The sequence below is a fragment of the Microcaecilia unicolor genome, chromosome 3 (genome assembly GCF_901765095.1).
Source record: "Microcaecilia unicolor chromosome 3, aMicUni1.1, whole genome shotgun sequence".
NCBI lineage: Eukaryota > Metazoa > Chordata > Amphibia > Gymnophiona > Siphonopidae > Microcaecilia > Microcaecilia unicolor.
This window is the reverse complement of record NC_044033.1, coordinates 139915177-139933842: the sequence shown is the minus strand read 5'-3', so window position 1 is coordinate 139933842 and position 18666 is coordinate 139915177. Positions and strand designations below refer to the sequence as shown.

The following is an 18666-nucleotide window of genomic DNA, read 5'->3' as shown; positions in this document are numbered from 1 at the left end:
GATTTTTTTACGCCTGCTAGGCTTTGTGATCAATAAGATGATCTCTGGTTACCTGTACATGTAATATTAATTAATAAAATAATAAAAAATAAATGCAGCTGATGGGATGTGCAAATTAGAGGCTATTAACAGATCCAAAAGTATCTTCATTTCAAAGCCACAAAGCAAAAATCAAGAACCTGACTACGGTATTATACAGAACAACAAATGCAACCTGTGCATATTATTTTCATACCTCAACCTTCAGGTGCTCCCTGTAATTGCAATTCTAAGGAGGAAAGTTTTCAACGTGGGCTACTGTTGAGTTAGGTTATTTTACCATCTTGGTTTATTTTAGCACAGAGTCTCATTTTGTGTAGTGACATCCTGTGATAAAATATCCTGACGTGGTAAAATAATCTGATTTAATGTAGCTCATGTTGATAATTACCCCTAAATGTGGCTAAAAGCAGAGCCAGCCCTGCTACCCAGTGGGCTAGGAGTCCACCTAGGGTGGCAGCATTTAGAGGGTGAAGGGTGGCAGTGGTATATCATGCAGTGGCGTGTTGGTAAATGTTTAACAACAGGCTCTCTCCCTGGTCCACCTCTGTGCCCCCCCCCCCCCGTCCAACTCTGAGCCCCCCCCCTCCAATGCAGAGCTGGCTATAGCCGTGGAGAGAAACTGGGGGGGGGCGCAATGCATTACTCTCTCCAGGAAAAAAAAATTAAATGCTCCCAGGTTCCAAACTAATTCATGTTTAATGTGGGATAAAATGCCATAAATAAGTAAATAAATATAAACTTTTAACGTTGAGAACCTGATTCTCATAACATGATGTCTGTTTTAGAAGCTCTTTACCAGGAAAAAAAAAAAAAATCTCTGCCGTATACCCAAAATGACACAAACCAAATTAGCATACAGACCAGGAATTAGGAGAACTGATAGTCTTGCCAACTCTGAAAAACAATGTGTTATCAAAATCTCAGAACCTAACAAACAGATCCCTATTCAGACACTTGGCCTTGCAGTCATACATGCAGAACAGAGATAGCCCCTATTCAAATTCTTCACAAATTAACCTGAAATCCTAAGAAGTTAGACTCTTCATGCAGCACAATACCAGAAAACAGAAAGAAACATGTTGCTATACACTGCAAAATATGATAGCAGATGTAAATTCTCAAAGTGGACATATTCCAAACACTAAAATGAAGATAATTTTTTCTACCTTTGTTGTCTGGTGACTTTGTTTTTCTCATCATGTGGCCCAGTATCTGATTCTGCAGCTCTCTATCTGTTCCCTTGACTTCCCAGGGCTTCCTTTCCATTTATTTCTTTTCTTTCCTCCTTTCTTCTTCATTTCTGGTCCTCTGCAGACTTGACTGTCCAGTGGATCCAGCTTCTTCCTATTTTCTCCATCCATGTGCAGTTTTTCTCCTCTTCCTTTTCCCTCATCTCATCTCCTTCCTCTCTCTTCACTCCCATGTCTAGCATTTCTTCTCTCTCCCTTCCCTCTCCTCCATCAATGTCCAGTATTTCTCCTTTCTCCCCTCCATTCATGTTCATCTCACTTCCTCTCTCTTCCCTCCCCTCTATCCATGTCCAGCATTTCTTCTCTCTCTCCCTTCCCCTCCATCCATGTGTATCTCCTTCCTGTCTTCCCTCCTCTCCATCAATGTCCAGAATTTCTCCTGCCCTGCATCCATGTCCTGAAACTCTCCTCTCTACCCTGCCCTCCCCTCCATCCATCCATGTCCAGCAACTGTCCTCTCCCCCTATCCTCCATCCATCTATCCATCCATATCCAGCAATTCTCCTCTCTCCCCTGCCCTCCCCTCCCCTCCATATCCAGCAATTTCTCCTCTCTCCCTGGGCCCTGCCTTCCCATCCATATCCATTGATGGCTTCGATGCTCCTCTCTCCCCACTGCCCTCCTGCTCCCATTTCCACCTGCCCGCCCTCTTCTCCCTCCAATATCCCTCTTTTTGCTCCTGCCACCCTGGGAGGTTTAAATCTTTGATTTACCTCCGTTGCAGCAGCCGCAGTGAAAGCCCATCTCTAACCTTCCCTTCGTTTCCTGTCAGTGTCCCGCCCTCGCAGAAAGAGGAAATGACGTCAGAAGAAGGTGGGACACTGACGGGAACGAAGGGAAGACTAGAGACGGGCTTTCACTGCGGCTGCTGCGACGGAGGTAAATCAAAGATTTAAACCCCCCCAGAGTGGTGGGAGGTGAGGTAAGCATGGCTTGTGGCGCTCTTCTGCCATGCTTACCTCACTTACTGCTGGGTTGTGCCACCCCCAGGAGCCAGCTCACCTGCCAGAACAACCGGCTCGCAAGAGCTTTAAAAATTTAACAACCGGCTCTTGTGAGCCAGTGCGAGCCAGCTCCAGCACACCACTGATATCATGAAAACATCCCTATGCCTCCTTGCTCCAGCATATCCCCTTTCCCTCCCTATTCCTTCCCCCAGGTCCAGTGCCTCATCTCCTGTTCCTTCTTCTGGTCCCATAGCCAGCATCTTCTCCCCCTTTCCTTCCCCATGCTGCTGCCATCACCCTATCTCTTCTGATGCTACTCCAAAATATTCTGCACTGGCACGGGTCCTTCCTGTAGAGATTCACGCTTAAGCAGTGCCGTGTCCTGGCCTCAGGGGAGAGCAGAACACGGCAGTGTTTGAGAACAGGCCTCTACTCGAAGGCCCTGCACTGGTGCAGAGTATTTTTGGACTCAAGAACGCAAGAAGAGGAACAAGAAAAGGCTACTGGATAAAACTCAAAGAAGCGAAGAGAGAAATACAGTTAGCAAAAGAATAGATGGAATCAAAATGGCTAGTGATGTAAAGATAGGTGAGAAGACTTTTTTCAGATATGTTGGAGAAAGGAGGAAGGCTAGAAATAGAATTGTAAGAATGAAAGATGCCAAGAAATGCTATGGGGAGAGTGATGAAGAAAAAGCAGACATGTTAAACAAATACTTCTCTGTTCATGGAGGAAAATTCTAGAGAAGGACCACAGATATATATCGAAATGGAGTATATATCACACTGTTCAAGGAAGAAAATATTTATGAATAACTTGAAAAACTGAAAGTGGTCAAAGCTATGGGGATAGTGAAAGAGCTCAGAGAGATCCTAGCAGGTCTGCGTAAAGATTTATTTAATAAGTCCTAGGAGGTGGGTGAAGTTCTGTGGGATTGGAGCCAAGTGGATGTGGTCCCTGGTGTCTCCTCTTAAAGATTTATTTACTAGATTCTAGAAGATGAGAGAAATTCCGTAGGACTGGAGATGAGTGGATATAGTCCTTCTTTACAAAAATAGGAAAAGTGAAGATATGGAAAGCTATAGGCTGGTAACCCTCACTTTGTTAGTTGGAAAACTAATGGACATACTTCTGAAGGAAAGGATAGTGAACATCCTAGAATCCCAATGGGTTACCAAAGAAAAATTGTGCCAAACGAATCTGATTGATTTCTTTGGATGAGCAGAGAACTGGATATAGTTTTCAATCCAGTCCTTAGAGACCACTTTTCCAGTTGGGTTTTCAGGATACCCACAATGAATATGCAGGAGAAATATTTGCATGCCAGAGAGGAAGTGCATGCTAAATACATCTCGTGCATATTTGTTCTGGATATTCTGAAAACCCAACTGGCCAGGGGTCCCTGACGACTGGGTTGAAAACCATTGGTCTACCTGGAGTTCGGCAAAGCCTTTGATATAGTTCCTCACAGGAGGCTCATGAATAAACTGAGTGCGCTGACCTTAGCACCCAAAGCAGTGAAAAGGATTGAACTGGTTGACAGATGACAGAGGGTGGTGATTAATGGAATCTACTCAGAAAAAAGGTAGGTGAGTAGTGGAGTGCCTTAGAAATTGGTACTTTCACTTCTATTCAGTATATTTGTGAGCAGTATTGCCGAAGGGTTTGTTTTCTTGTGGATGACATGCAAATTTGCCACAGAGTAGACGCTCTGGAGGGAGTGGACAACATAAGTGATCTACAAAAATTAGAAAAATGGTTTAAGGCAGGGTTGCTCAATGTCGATCTTCGAGGTCCGCAACCTCTATAGAGATACCTCTATACAGGCCAAGAATGTGGAAGTGCTTCTTCTTAATTCTGGAAAATAATCCAAAAGTCAATACCTTTCAGTTTTTGTAACTATGTTACTCTAGGGCTGGTCCACCTTGTAATTAGGCATAGTAGGGATATAATAGCACATTTTATATGTTGACTTCACATAACATATGATTAATTGGATGGACCATATAGTTCTTCATCTGCTGTCATTTACTATGCTGAAATCAAACTCTGACTGTGGTGTTTAAATCTGTACACAAATATTCAGTGTTGGCCAATATCCAGACACCAGCGTTGACTATATGGGTATACACTGGCTTCCAGGAGTTATCCAGATACCACTGGCATTCTGTGCTGATGCCCAGACAGTTATCCAAATCAAAGATAAGGCGCTATAAACAATTGGATGATGAAGGGAGCCAACTATATCTCAGACTTGATTATGCTCTACTTCCCAACAGTTTCTCAGACTTCTACTCAAAAGATCAGTAGGGTCACGATAGGATCTATCAGACAAGCGTGCCTGCCTCCTCTTTGGCTAAATGAGCCAAGCATATAACTAGGGGTGGTACCACAATCTTCATTGATCCATTTTTAAGCTTTTTTCTATTAATCCTAACCTTATTGAACCAAAAAGATTTCTTTTAAATATAGATCCATGTTTCGCTAACAAGCAGTCTTGAGGTAGTCTCCTATACTATAAAATAGTAATACAAGATTAGTCCATAGGCACTGACAGAGCTATCATGCACAATTTCAAGACTGACCTTCACAAGCCATAGATTTCATGCAAACGACGGTTTCAAAATGGCCACTGTGCTTTTTTTTAAGGGAAGGCTTTATAGCCAATTCAAATATTCACGTGATATACAGAGCACCAATCGAAGCTCAAGGACTGACACAGCTGATCATTAGTAAACACCTGGTCAGATTAATGTGAGCCATTCAATTTCCCGATTCAATCCATATGGTTCTACAACATTTAGAATAAAAATCCAAAATTGCTCTCTAAAGTTAAGCAATTTTTCTAAATCGCCACCCTCCTACCCTTCTCTTACTTATATTGCCATACTGGGAAAGACCAAAGGTCCATCAAGCCCAGCATCCTGTTTCCAACAGTAGGCAATCCAGGTCACAAATACCTGGTAAGATCCCAAAGTACAAAACATTTTATACTGCTTATCCCAGAAATAGTGGATTTTCCCCAAGTCTATTGACTTTTCCTTTAGGAAGCCGTCCAAACCTTTTTTAAAATCCACTAAGCTAACCGCCTTTACCACATTCTCTGGCAGCGAATTCCAGAGTTTAATTACACAAAATAAAACATGGAAAAGAAAATCCATTTTAAATTTACTACATTCTAGCTTCATCGCATGCCCCCTAGTCCTAGTATTTTTGGAAAGTGTAAACAGACGCTTCACATCTACCCGTTCAACTCCACTCATTATTTTATAGATCTCTATCATATCTCCCCTCAGCCGCCTTTTCTCCAAGCTGAAGAGCCCTAGCCACTTTAGCCTTTCCTCATAGGGAAGTCGTCCCATCCCCTTTATCATTTTTGTCACCCTTCTCTGCACCTTTTCTAATTCCACTATATCTTTTTTGAGATGCGGCGACCAGAATTGAACACAATATTCGAGGTGTGGTCGCACCATGGAGCGATACAAAGGCATTATAACATCCTCATTTTTGTTTTCCATTCCTTTCCTAATAATATCTAACATTCTATTTGCTTTCTTAGCCGCAGCAGCACACTGAGCAGAAGGTTTCAACGTATCTTCAACGACGACACCTAGATCCCTTTCTTGGTCTGAGACTCCTAACGTGGAATCTTGTATGACGTATCTATAATTTGGGTTCCTCTTTCCCACATGCATCACTTTGCACTTGCTCACATTAAACGTCATCTGCCATTTAGGCGCCCAGTCTCGTAAGGTCCTCTTGTAATTTTTCACAATCCTCCCGCGATTTAACGACTTTGAATAACTTTGTGTCATCAGCAAATTTAATTACCTCACTAGTTACTACCATCTCTAGGTCATTTATTGTCTATTATCTGCCTTCATAAGTCTGCTATTTGATGTTGACATTCAGCCCAATGTTGTACCAGAGGGGCTTCCACTTTATTAGTGAGGATCCAGGCACCAGCACTGAATATTAGCTGTACTCAAATAATTTGTGGCTTCACTCCTGGACTGTTCCAGGCAGCACTGCCTGAATAGCGCTGAGGTGGTCAGCTATGAGTTCAGTGGCATTATCCACATAATGCCACTGAAGATCACTGATTGGCTTCAGTGAGTGCTAGTTATCTGAATAGCAGGTGTGCTACCCGAATAACTAGTTTTTTTTATTGAGCCTTTCAAAAATGTCTTTTTTTTCTGTTATGTAGAGTATTTCCTAACTATTTTCTATATAATTTTTTTTTGTCAGGTACTGCTCTATGCTTCTGTTGTTAACTGCAGGGCTGGGGCAGTTACTGAATACTTACCTGATGGAAATGAATGTTATATTGGCCCATCGACCCTATGTGAGTTTTACTAACTTAAAGGATTTGAGTGTATTTCCAGGTAGGTCTGTAGATTGTGAGATGTCTTCCTGTTTGTTTGCCATATCAACAACACTGGCTGTATTGAAATGTGCGGCCATGGTTATAAAACTAACTAAAAATAGAAGGCTTGAAAATAAAGGCCATGAAATGGAGATAACTCTGTTGTAAGGGTGTTGTACTATCTTGGACATAGACCCAATTCTGTAGGGAGGTGCACAGTGTCTAGGGAATTATTAACACCAGTCCCTGGTCGCAAGTTCACTCTATTCACTGGCAATAAAGATGCTGACAGGAAACATTCCCATGCAAGTAAAGATTTATTGTATAATTGGCAAACAACAAATAAGCAAAGCTAGTACTGTTTCTCTCAGCAGTAAATTTATTTCTTATCAAAAAACTCCTGTAACAACTAATACATTCTCACTATTTATTTATTTATTTATTTAGATTTGCTCACACCTTTTTCAGTAGTAGCTGAAGTTGAGTTACGTTCAGGTAGACTGGATATTTCTCTGTCCCAGGAGGGCTCACAATCTAAGTTTGTACCTGAGGCAATGGAGGGTTAAGTGACTTGCCCAAGATCACAGGAAGCAGGAGTGGGATTTGAACCGGCCACCTCTGGATTGCAAGACCGGTGCTCTAACCACTAGGCCACTCCTCCACTCCACTAATGAAATGAAGACCAAATAATCAGATAGATTGATTCACACTTCACAAAACACAGGAAAATATTTTTCGAAAGAGAAAATTTCCAAAAGGTGTCATAAAGCAACATTTGGACAAATTTCTTTTCAAAACGTCCAAATCAGTATTTTTGAAACCTATTGTGAAGAAACAGTGGGGTCCTTCTAAAAAGGTGTGCTGAAAAATGGCTTATGATAGTATAGCGTGCCTAAAAAAAAGGCCTTTTTAAATTTTTGCTGAAAATGGATGTGCAGCAAAATGAAAATTGCCACACGTCCATTTTGGGTCTGAGACCTTACTGCCAGCCATTGACCTAGCGGTAAAGACTCAGCGGTAACTGGGCGGTAATGACCTACATGCGCCAAATGCTACTTGGCGTGCGTCCGTTACGTGCACCTGAAAATAAAAAATATTTTTCAAACACGTGTATCGGACACGTGCCAAAAATGAAATTACCGCAAGACCCACCCGGTTGGGCGGTAACTCCATTTTGGCACATGTTGGTCGCGTGTAGATGCGTACTCAGTAAAAGGGCTCCAGTGTGTTTTAAGCCTGTGAAATATATTGGATATTTTCCTCCCTTAATTATGTCCTGAAGTGTATTTCTTCTATTTGGCCAGCAGGTAGTGTTTCTTTGCTGTAAAGCTGTTACAGAGAACTGAATGTTCTTTTTCTTTTACACAAGCAAGAAGCAAGCAGCAGTATACTTTTAAATCATGTTGTCTAGACTCTGATTGGGCCAGGAGCTCATTTCCTTTAGAGTGTACTGATTTTGCCTGCAGTTTCATTCCGGGAGAAGAGAGAGAGAGAGAGTTCTTTGCTGAAGCCCTGTGTAAAAAAAAAAAAAAAAATTTTATTTGATAACTGGTGAATAGCTATATGATCTGATCTCCTCAGGTACTTTCTAGGAAGTAAGCAAATGTTAAGTTAGTGTAATAATTGATCCATATTTCAGTTACCTGTTATTGTTTGCTAATTGCACTATTTTGTTCCACTGTTCGATTTTTAAAAGACAATAAACAGTATGTAATGTATTGCCCCTCTGTCTGGACTGATAAAGAATCCTGGTGGTTTGGGTCTGTGAGTGCTTTCTGGGAACTGTGAGACTACTAGGAGTGTGGCCCCAGTAACCTAGAAATCACTGGGGATAATTTGAGAGTGGGAGACTTGCCCATAGGTGGTTGTGACCCAGTCGGTGGGAGGAGGGTGGTAGTGTAGAGCACAAGTAGCAGGTGCAGGCTGACTGGAGCTGTGCTGGGGATAGACCCTCTAAGTGGCCACGGGGTAGCCCCAGGCAGGTGGCTAGGTGTTTCGTGACACCTATCTATTACATTTTTATGAAGGGGTGAATAAGCCTGTGTACAACGGTGAGCCGGTCGATATTGTGTATCTGGATTTTCAAAAGGCATTTGACAAAGTACCCATGAAAGACTCCTGAGGAAATTAGAAAGTCATGGGATAAGAGGTAATGTTCTATTGTGAATTAAAAACTGGCTAAAAGATAGAAATCAGAGAGTAGGTTCAAATGTTCAGTATTCTCAATGGAGAACTGGCTAGATAGTGGGGTTCCCCAGAGGTCTGTTCTGAGACCGCTGCTTTTTAACATATTTATAAATGATCTAGAGATGGAAATAGAAGTCTGCCTAGCACTGGCCTTACTTCCTCACTGCTGGAGTTGCATCTAAGCACCGCTCTTGCCATTCGTAGCAAATCAAGAGACATGAGATCATTTAAGTTTTGATATGATACCGTCCTCTTTCTATTTAGGGATCCTCTGTGTAGATCCCAAGCATTTTAAAATGTTGTCACTGTTTTTGTTTTCACCACTTTCAATGGGAGGGTATTCCAGAAATCCAGCATCCTCTCTATGACAGAGCTTTTCCTGATGTTGTTCCTAAGTTTACCACCCTGCAACCTCAATTCATGTCCGCTAGTTTTACTGCTTCCCATCTCTGGAAAGGATTTGTCTCTGTATTCATACCTTTCAAGTATCATATCTCCCATATTCTCCTTTCTTTAGGATGTACATTTTCAGGTCTTCAAGTCTCTTCTCGTACATCGTTTGGCACAACTGCATACCGTTTTCATCACCTTCCTTTGTATTTTTATGTCTGTAGTGAGATACAGCCTCCAAAACTGAACACAGTACTCCAAGTAGGGCCTCATCAATGACTTATACAGGGACATTCACACCTCCCTTCTTCTCCTTGTTAGGCCTCTTTCTCTGCAACTTAGCATCCTTCTGGCTATGACCTCTGCCTTGTCACATTCTTTCACTGCTTAGAGATCCTCAGACACTATCATCCCAAGGTCCTTCTCCTGGTCTGTGTATATCAGCTACTTGCCCCCTACATATACACCTCCCTTTGATTTCTACTTCCCAAGTGCTTCACTCTGCACTTCTGTGCATTAAATTTTAACTGCCGAACATACCATTCTACTAATTTCTGTAGATCACGTCTCATGTTGACCAGTCCCTCCAAGGTGTCCACTCTGTTGCAAATCTACATGTCATTTAAAATAATCAATACAAGCTGAAGTCATATCATGTGTTGATTTTTACTAAAATAGAATGGCACTTTGGCTCTTATATTAGGTGGTTAATGCAGGAATTAGTGTGCACTGTTAGCAAATGCCTGCACTAACAGTTGATGCATGGCCTTGACACTTAGGCACACTGATTATTATGCTGACTGACAAATAGGGAATGTGTAGAGACTATACCTTACACTTACGGGGTAATTCTATAAAGGTCGTTCCAACAATTAGGCACTAAGAATGCATGGAAATGCCTTAAATTCTGACATACAACTTCAAAATAACATGTTCCATTTCACAAAAGGAGACTTAAATTTCAAAAATAGGAAGGAAAAGCTTCAAAGAGCTCCAAATCTAATGATTTATAAAGCTGAGTGTGATCAATCAAGATCTACTCTTCATCATCGGCAAAAAACATCCATTCATGTGCAAATATGCCATAAATAAAATAGTTCAAATATTCAAAACTTTCAGCAAACAATGCACTTATCTTTAAAAAAACTTATAGTGAGCTTATAGCGAGCCAGCTTCGTAAACAAGAGCAGGATCCCCCGGGACCAGCGATGGCCAGTGTTTCGCAAAGCTGCTTCAGGGTTCACAATACCAGGGATCTACAGACAGCGCTTCCATCTCCGCTGCAGTTGACTTGTTTAAACACTGATATGTTCTGGGTCACTCAGTAAAATCAAATTTAATCGATACTGTTGATTTGTAGAGGAATGGGATACAGCTTTGGTAATTGCCCTTCCAAAATACTCACACAAAATAAATCACCAAGTTCATCACTGGAAACAGCAATTTATGTTGTCAAATTATAAGCCATTGACTACTATTATAGTGCATAAGGGGGAAATAATTGCCCTGACACCTTTGATGACTAATATTGCTAAGTACCTCCAAAAATATATATAGTCATGGATTTATCTCACCTAAGAATATTCCAAAAATGTGGAAAATACAAGGAGGCTTTTTCTAGGGACTTCTTGCCTCCTCCTTCCTCCTTGTGGTCAGTGTTTTCCTTCTGTGATGTTGCAGCTTCTCCTTCTCTTTGATGACCTCACGTCAAACCTAAACTACATGCTACAACATGGACTCTTCCCTAAGGATAAAGGAAACATACCCTATCGTAGTGATAGGGTGAATCGGATTGGTGGAGGGGTAGCATTGTATATTAACGAGAGCCTTGAATCAAATAGATTGAAAATTCTGCAGGAAACAAAACACTCCTTGGAATCACTGTGGATTGAAATTCCATGTGCAAAGGGGAAAAGGATAGTGATAGGAGTGTACTACCGTCCGCCTGGCCAGGACGAACAGACGGATGCGGAAATGTTAAAGGAAATCAGGGACGCAAACAAACTGGGCAACACAATAATAATGGGGGATTTCAATTACCCGCATATAGACTGGGTTAATGTAACATCTGTACACGCAAGGGACATAAGATTTCTTGATGAAATCAAGGACAGCTTCATGGAACAGCTAGTTCAGGAGCCGACAAGAGAAGGAAAAATACTAGACTTAGTCCTTAGTGGTGCTCATGATCTAGTGCAGGGGGTAACGATACGAGGGCCGCTTGATAACAGTGATCATAATATGATCGGTTTTGATATTGGCATTGAAGGAAGTGAAACTAGGAAATCAAGTACGCTAGCGTTTAACTATAGAAAAGGTGATTACGACAAAATGAGAAAAATGGTGAAAAAAAGACTGAAAGGAGCAGCTCGCAGAGTAAAAAACTTGCATCAGGCGTGGATGCTGTTTAAAAACACCATCCTGGAGGTTCAGGACAAATATATTCCACGTATTAGAAAAAAGGGAAAAAAGACTAAACGTCAGCCGGCGTGGCTAAACAGTAAGATAAAGGAAATCATTAGAGCCAAAAAACATTCCTTCAGAAAGTGGAGAAGAGAACCAACTGAAAGTAACAGGATAGATCATAAGGAATGCCAAGCCAAATGCAAAGCGGAGATAAGGAGGGCAAAAAAGGACTTTGAGAAGAAATTAGCGTTGGAAGCAAAAATACATAGTAAAAATTTTTTTAGATACATTAAAAGCAGGAAACCGGCCAAAGAGTCGGTTGGGCCGCTGGACGAAAATGGTGTTAAAGGGGCGATCAAGGAGGACAAAGCCGTAGCGGAGAAATTAAATGAATTCTTTGCTTCGGTCTTCACCGAGGAGGATTTGGGGGGGACACCGGTGCCGGAAAGAATATTTGAAGCGGGGGAGTCGGAGAAACTAAACAAATTCTCTGTAACCTTGGAGGATGTAATGGGTCAGTTCAGCAAGCTGAAGAGTAGTAAATCACCGGGACCTGATGGTATTCATCCCAGAGTATTAATAGAACTAAAAAATGAACTTGCGGAGCTACTGTTAGAAATATGCAATCTGTCCCTAAAATCGAGTGTAGTACCGGAAGACTGGAGGGTAGCCAATGTTACTCCGATTTTTAAGAAGGGTTCCAGAGGAGATCCGGGAAATTATAGACCGGTGAGTCTGACGTCGGTGCCGGGCAAGATGGTGGAGGCTATTATTAAGAATAAAATTGCAGAGCATATACAAAAACATGGACTGATGAGACAAAGTCAGCACGGATTTAGTGAAGGGAAGTCTTGCCTCACCAATCTAATGCATTTTTTTGAGGGGGTAAGCAAACATGTGGACAATGGGGAGCCGGTTGATATTGTATATCTGGATTTTCAGAAGGCGTTTGACAAAGTGCCGCACGAAAGACTCCTGAAGAAATTGCAGAGTCATGGAATCGGAGGTAGGGTATTATTATGGATTAAGAACTGGTTGAAAGATAGGAAGCAGAGAGTAGGATTGCGTGGCCAGTATTCTCAGTGGAGGAGGGTAGTTAGTGGGGTCCCGCAGGGGTCTGTGCTGGGTCCGTTGCTTTTTAATGTATTTATAAATGACCTAGAGATGGGAATAACTAGTGAGGTAATTAAATTCGCCGATGACACAAAATTATTCAGGGTCGTCAAGTCGCAGGAGGAATGTGAACGATTACAGGAGGACCTTGCGAGACTGGGAGAATGGGCGTGCAAGTGGCAGATGAAGTTCAATGTTGACAAGTGCAAAGTGATGCATGTGGGTAAGAGGAACCCGAATTATAGCTACGTCTTGCAAGGTTCCGCGTTAGGAGTTACGGATCAAGAAAGGGATCTGGGTGTCGTCGTCGATGATACGCTGAAACCTTCTGCTCAGTGTGCTGCTGCGGCTAGGAAAGCGAATAGAATGTTGGGTGTTATTAGGAAGGGTATGGAGTCCAGGTGTGCGGATGTTATAATGCCGTTGTATCGCTCCATGGTGCGACCGCACCTGGAGTATTGTGTTCAGTACTGGTCTCCGTATCTCAAAAAAGATATAGTAGAATTAGAAAAGGTACAGCGAAGGGCGACGAAAATGATAGTGGGGATGGGACGACTTTCCTACGAAGAGAGGCTGAGAAGGCTAGGGCTTTTCAGCTTGGAGAAGAGACGGCTGAGGGGAGATATGATAGAAGTGTATAAAATAATGAGTGGAATGGATCGGGTGGATGTGAAGCGACTGTTCACTCTATCCAAAAATACTAGGACTAGAGGGCATGAGTTGAAGCTACAGTGTGGTAAATTTAAAACGAATCGGAGAAAATTTTTCTTCACCCAACGTGTAATTAGACTCTGGAATTCGTTGCCGGAGAACGTGGTACGGGCGGTTAGCTTGACGGAGTTTAAAAAGGGGTTAGATAGATTCCTAAAGGACAAGTCCATAGACCGCTATTAAATGGACTTGGAAAAATTCCGCATTTTTAGGTATAACTTGTCTGGAATGTTTTTACGTTTGGGGAGCGTGCCAGGTGCCCTTGACCTGGATTGGCCACTGTCGGTGACAGGATGCTGGGCTAGATGGACCTTTGGTCTTTCCCAGTATGGCACTACTTATGTACTTATGTACTCACCCCAATACCTAAAGATTCAAAGAAAAAAATCAAATGATATAACTAACAACAGTCAAATTAATGGAAAGTATGGTAACCAAACAACTCACCGAATACTTAAACAAATTCTCAGTGTTACACGAATCACAATCAGGATTTCGATCCAACCACAGCACCGAAACAGTAATAATCACTTCCCTAACCAAATTCAAACAAGTAATTGCAACCGGCAACAGTGTACTCCTACAATTCGACATGTCTAGCAGGTTCAACATGGTAAACCATAAAATACTACTAAACATCTTAGAATACTTCAGGATTGGAGGAAATGTACTTAGTTGGATTGAAGGTTTCCTAACTGCAAGAACATACCAAGTGATTGCAAACTCGAATACATCATCACCATGGAAACCAGAATGTGGAGTACCCCAAGGATCACCGCTTTCACCGACCCTTTTCAACCTAATGATGACACCTCTTGCCAAATCACTATCCAACCAAGGCCTTAATCCCTGAATCTATGCAGAAGACGTTACGATCTACATTCCGTTCAAACATGACCCATCAGAAATCACAAATGAAATCAATCACAGCCTCCAAATCATAAACTCATGGGTGGATGCATTTCAATTAAAACTCAACGCAGAAAAAACACAATGCCTTATCCTCTCATCACAATATAACACAGACACACCACAATAAACACCCCAAACTACACCCTTCCTGTTTCAGACAGCCTGAAAATTCTCAGAGTTACAATCGACCAAAATCTCACACTAGAAAGCCATGCCAAAAATACAACTAAGAAAATGTTCCACTCAATGTGGAAACTCAAAAGAGTAAAACCTTTCTTCCCAAGGGAAATATTCCGTAGCCTGGTACAATCATTGGCGCTAAGCCACTTAGATTACTGCAATGCAATCTATGCCGGATGCAAAGAACAAATCACCAAGAAACTCCAAACTGTCCGAAACACAGCAGCCAGACTCATATTTGGCAAAACGAAATACGAAAGTGCCAAACCCCTAAGAGAAAAGCTACACTGGCTCCCACTTAAAGAACGTATCATGTTCAAAATTTGTACCCTGGTTCGTAAAATCATTCACGGCGAGGCCCCGGTCTACATGTCAGACCTCATAGACTTACCAATAGAAATACAAAAAGGTCAGCATGCACATTCCTGAATCTCCACTACCCCAGTTGCAAAGGACTAAAATATAAATCAACGTATGCATCCAGCTCCTCCTACATAAGCATGCAAATATGGAATGCACTACCAAACGTCATAAAAACAGTGCACGACCTAACAAACTTCCGAAAATCACTAAAAACCAACCTGTTCAAAAAGGCATACCACAACAATCCATCCTAGATACCAGACAACGAAACATATACTAGACTTGGAGATAACCAAACTTATTATACTTGATTGCTTCACCTACTGTCACCAATGAACTCTAACGCAATTCCACTTTATTTCACACTCCGGATATGAACTCTCTCCAATTAGCTGATTAACTCACTTGTCACTTACGAACCTTTTAATGCAACACCACTTTGTATTTCTCACTCCGGAAATGGCAATCACCATTATGGCATAATGTAAGCCACATTGAGCCTGCAAATAGGTGGGAAAATGTGGGATACAAATGCAGCAAATAATAATAATGATCTTTCTGCCTTTTCCACTTCTTCTGACTTCTGTGACATTATTCCTTCTTTTCCTTCAGCTAATCTGGGGTGGACAAGACCAGGTGTCAGGTCTTCCTGATTCATCTAGCCCCTCTTCACAGGATCAGCAGATATCACAGTCTCACTACCACTCTAGGCCCCCTACTCAGAAGACCAGAACAAAGACTAAATATTTCATCCATCTGCTACCAGTTTCAGACAGTTTAAGATATTCTTTCATAATTTGCAGACAGTTACAAACCAGAAGTGTACCTCCAGTTGGGGCACTGCTCAATCTTTTTCTGAACACCTCAGTCAGTTACTATGGCATCAGCACTTCTTGTCCAGCACTGAATGGTTGAGGGGAGAGTCAAATCATGCACTCCTGGGCGGATGCATTTTAGCTAAAGCTCAACGCAGAAAAAACACAATGCCTTATACTTACCTCACAATATAACACAAATAACTTCCCCACCATATCTACCCCAAACTTTTCCCTCCCTGTCTCTAACACTCTGAAAATACTTGGAGTTACCATAGATCGACATCTCACACTTGAAAACCACGTGAAGAATACAACTAAGAAAATGTTCCATTCCATGTGGAAACTCAAAAGAATAAAACCTTTCTTCCCAAGGGCCATTTTCCAAAACCTGGTACAATCGATGGTACTAAGTCACCTGGACTACTGCAATGCACTTTACGCTGGATGTAAAGAACAGATTATCAAGAAACTCCAAACCACCGCAGCCAGACTCATATTTGGAAAAACAAAATATGAAAGTGCAAAACCCCTAAGAGAGAAATTACACTGGCTCCCTCTTAAAGAACGTATCACATTCAAGATTTGTACGATAGTTCATAAAATCATTTACGGAGACGCCCCATCATACATGCATGACCTAGTGGACCTCCCACCCAGAAATGCCAAAAGATCTGCCCGCACTTTTCTTCAACTACACTTCCCCAGTTGCAAAGTGTTAAAATACAAACTAATCCATGCGTCCAGCTTTTCTTACATGAGCTCGCAGTTGTGGAATACACTACCAAAATACTTAAAAACAATGAAATAACTAACTTTCGCAAATCATTAAAAACCTATCTTTTCACTAAAGCTTACCACGAGAATCCATAACTAACCACAACATACCACCACGACTCCCTGACTATGACTGTCTCGTTTCTATAACTGTTTGATTATATTGACATGTTAACCTTGTTATTCTTGACAACTTTGTAACACCAATTGTAGATCTATACCCTGAAATGGCTAAGCCGTTACAGGTAACTGTAAGCCACATTGAGCCTGCAAATAGGTGGGAAAATGTGGGATGCAAGTGCAATAAATAAATAAATAAACATAGTAGATGATGGCAGAAAAAGACCTGCACGGTCCATCCAGTCTGCCCAACAAGATAAACTCATATGTGCTACTTTTTGTGTATTCCTTACCTTGATTTGTATCTGCCATTTTCAGGGCACAGACCGTAGAAGTCTTGCCCAGCACTAGCCCCGCCTCCCAACCACCAACCCTGCTTCCCACCACCGGCTCTGCCACCCAATCTCGGTTAAGCTTCTGAGGATCCATTCCTTCTGAACAGAATTCCTTTATGTTTATCCCTCGCAGTTTTGAATTCTGTTACCATTTTCCTCTCCACCTCCCGCGTGAGGGCATTCCAAGTATCCACTACTCTCTCTGTGAAAAAATGCTTCCTGACATTTTTCTTGAGTCTGCCCCCCTTCAATCTCATTTCATATCCTCTAGTTCTACCGCCTTCCCATCTACGGGAAAGGTTCATTTGCGGATTAATACCTTTCAAATAGTTGAACATCTGTATCATATCACCCCTGTTTCTCCTTTCCTCCAGGGTATACATGTTCAGGTCAGCAAGTCTCTCCTCATACGTCTTGTAATGCAAATCCCATACCATTCTCAAAGCTTTTCTTTGCACCGCTTCAATTCTTTTTACATCCTTAGTTGCTAGGTTCTTTGTTTTTATCCCCTTGCCACAGAGGCACCTTGCTCTTCTGCTATTGTCTAGCTCTGTTTTGTTTCTGTATTCAGCTATCCAAGTCATTTCCTTTAGCTTGGCATCACTGAATGAAGACAAACAGTCTCTTTAGCTTTGTTTTCTGTTAATCAAAATAGTTGTTAAGAATCAAATTGGAGTCTGCTCGCAATAACGTGTTGTCCACAGATCTAGAATAAACTCCATAATTTGGAACTATCCATTCCTTCTATCTACTTTATCCCCTAGAGCCTCAAAGGTGGGCACCATAGCCCTGATCTACAATACCAGTTTTGTTGTGCAGTATACCATACATCCCAGTTCCTAGTATACAGTATGCTATAGATTATCTCCTCTCAGGTTTAGGTGGTATATTAAAGCATGCATTGAAAGGAGAGGAGGGGGCAGGATTCTAAAATTCCAAAGCTATAAGTTGTATCATTATCCTTAGTGTTTCAGGCTTACTTGTAATGAGATAATAGTGATGTTTCCACCAAAATTCCAAACACTACCTTTCCCAAGGGACATTTCTCAGCGCTCGAGCCCTCTGGGATCTTGCCAGGAACTCGTGACCTGGATTGACCACTGTTGGGAACAGGACACTGGGCTTGATGGACTTTCGGTCTTTCCCAGTTTGGCAACGCTTATGTTCTTATCAGGGGCGTAGCTACGGGTGGGCCCAGGCCCACCCAATTTCAGTCCAGGCCCGCCCAGCGCCAGCTCCCATTGCCGGCCACTGCTGCTTTTCCTGATGAGCAGCAGGGCCGGCGCTACAAAAAGAAGAAGCGCTCAGCTGACTGAGCTGAGCGCCAACGCGTCGCTAAGGACGAGAAAAAATGTTTTAAAAAAAATGCGGCACCGCAGGCAGCCTCGAAGCATTGGCTGCTGGCTCTGCAGGCTCCTCCCGTCTCTTACATCACTGCCCCTGTTGCGAAGCAGGGGCAATGACGTAAGAGACGGAAGGAGCCTGCAGAGCCAGCAGTCAATGCTTCGAGGCTGCGTGCAGTGCCGCGTTTTTTTTAAAACATTTTTTCTCATCGGGTTAGCGTTGGCGCTCAGCTCAGTCAGCTGAGCGCTTCTTCTTTTTGTAGCGCCGGCCCTGCTGCTCATCAGGAAAAGCAGCAGTGGCCGGCAATGGGAGCTGGGGCTGGTGGGCCTGAATGTGGGAGAGGGAAAATGGATGGCAGGATGGGGAGAAAGAGGGAAAATGGAAGGATGGGGAGAGAAAGAGGGAAAA

At 42.2% G+C, this 18666-nt stretch overlaps 1 protein-coding gene across 2 annotated transcripts in view; it reads left to right on the top strand.

The window, feature by feature from the left end:
- The window catches only part of ERMARD (ER membrane associated RNA degradation), a 98599-nt gene that overhangs the window by 26190 nt on the left and 53743 nt on the right, over window positions 1-18666 (top strand). For both annotated transcript variants that reach the window (XM_030196397.1, XM_030196396.1), the window contains exon 7: window positions 6488-6624. In XM_030196397.1, coding sequence (XP_030052257.1) covers window positions 6488-6624 — 137 coding nt within the window. The remainder of the gene's footprint in view (window positions 1-6487; window positions 6625-18666) is intronic.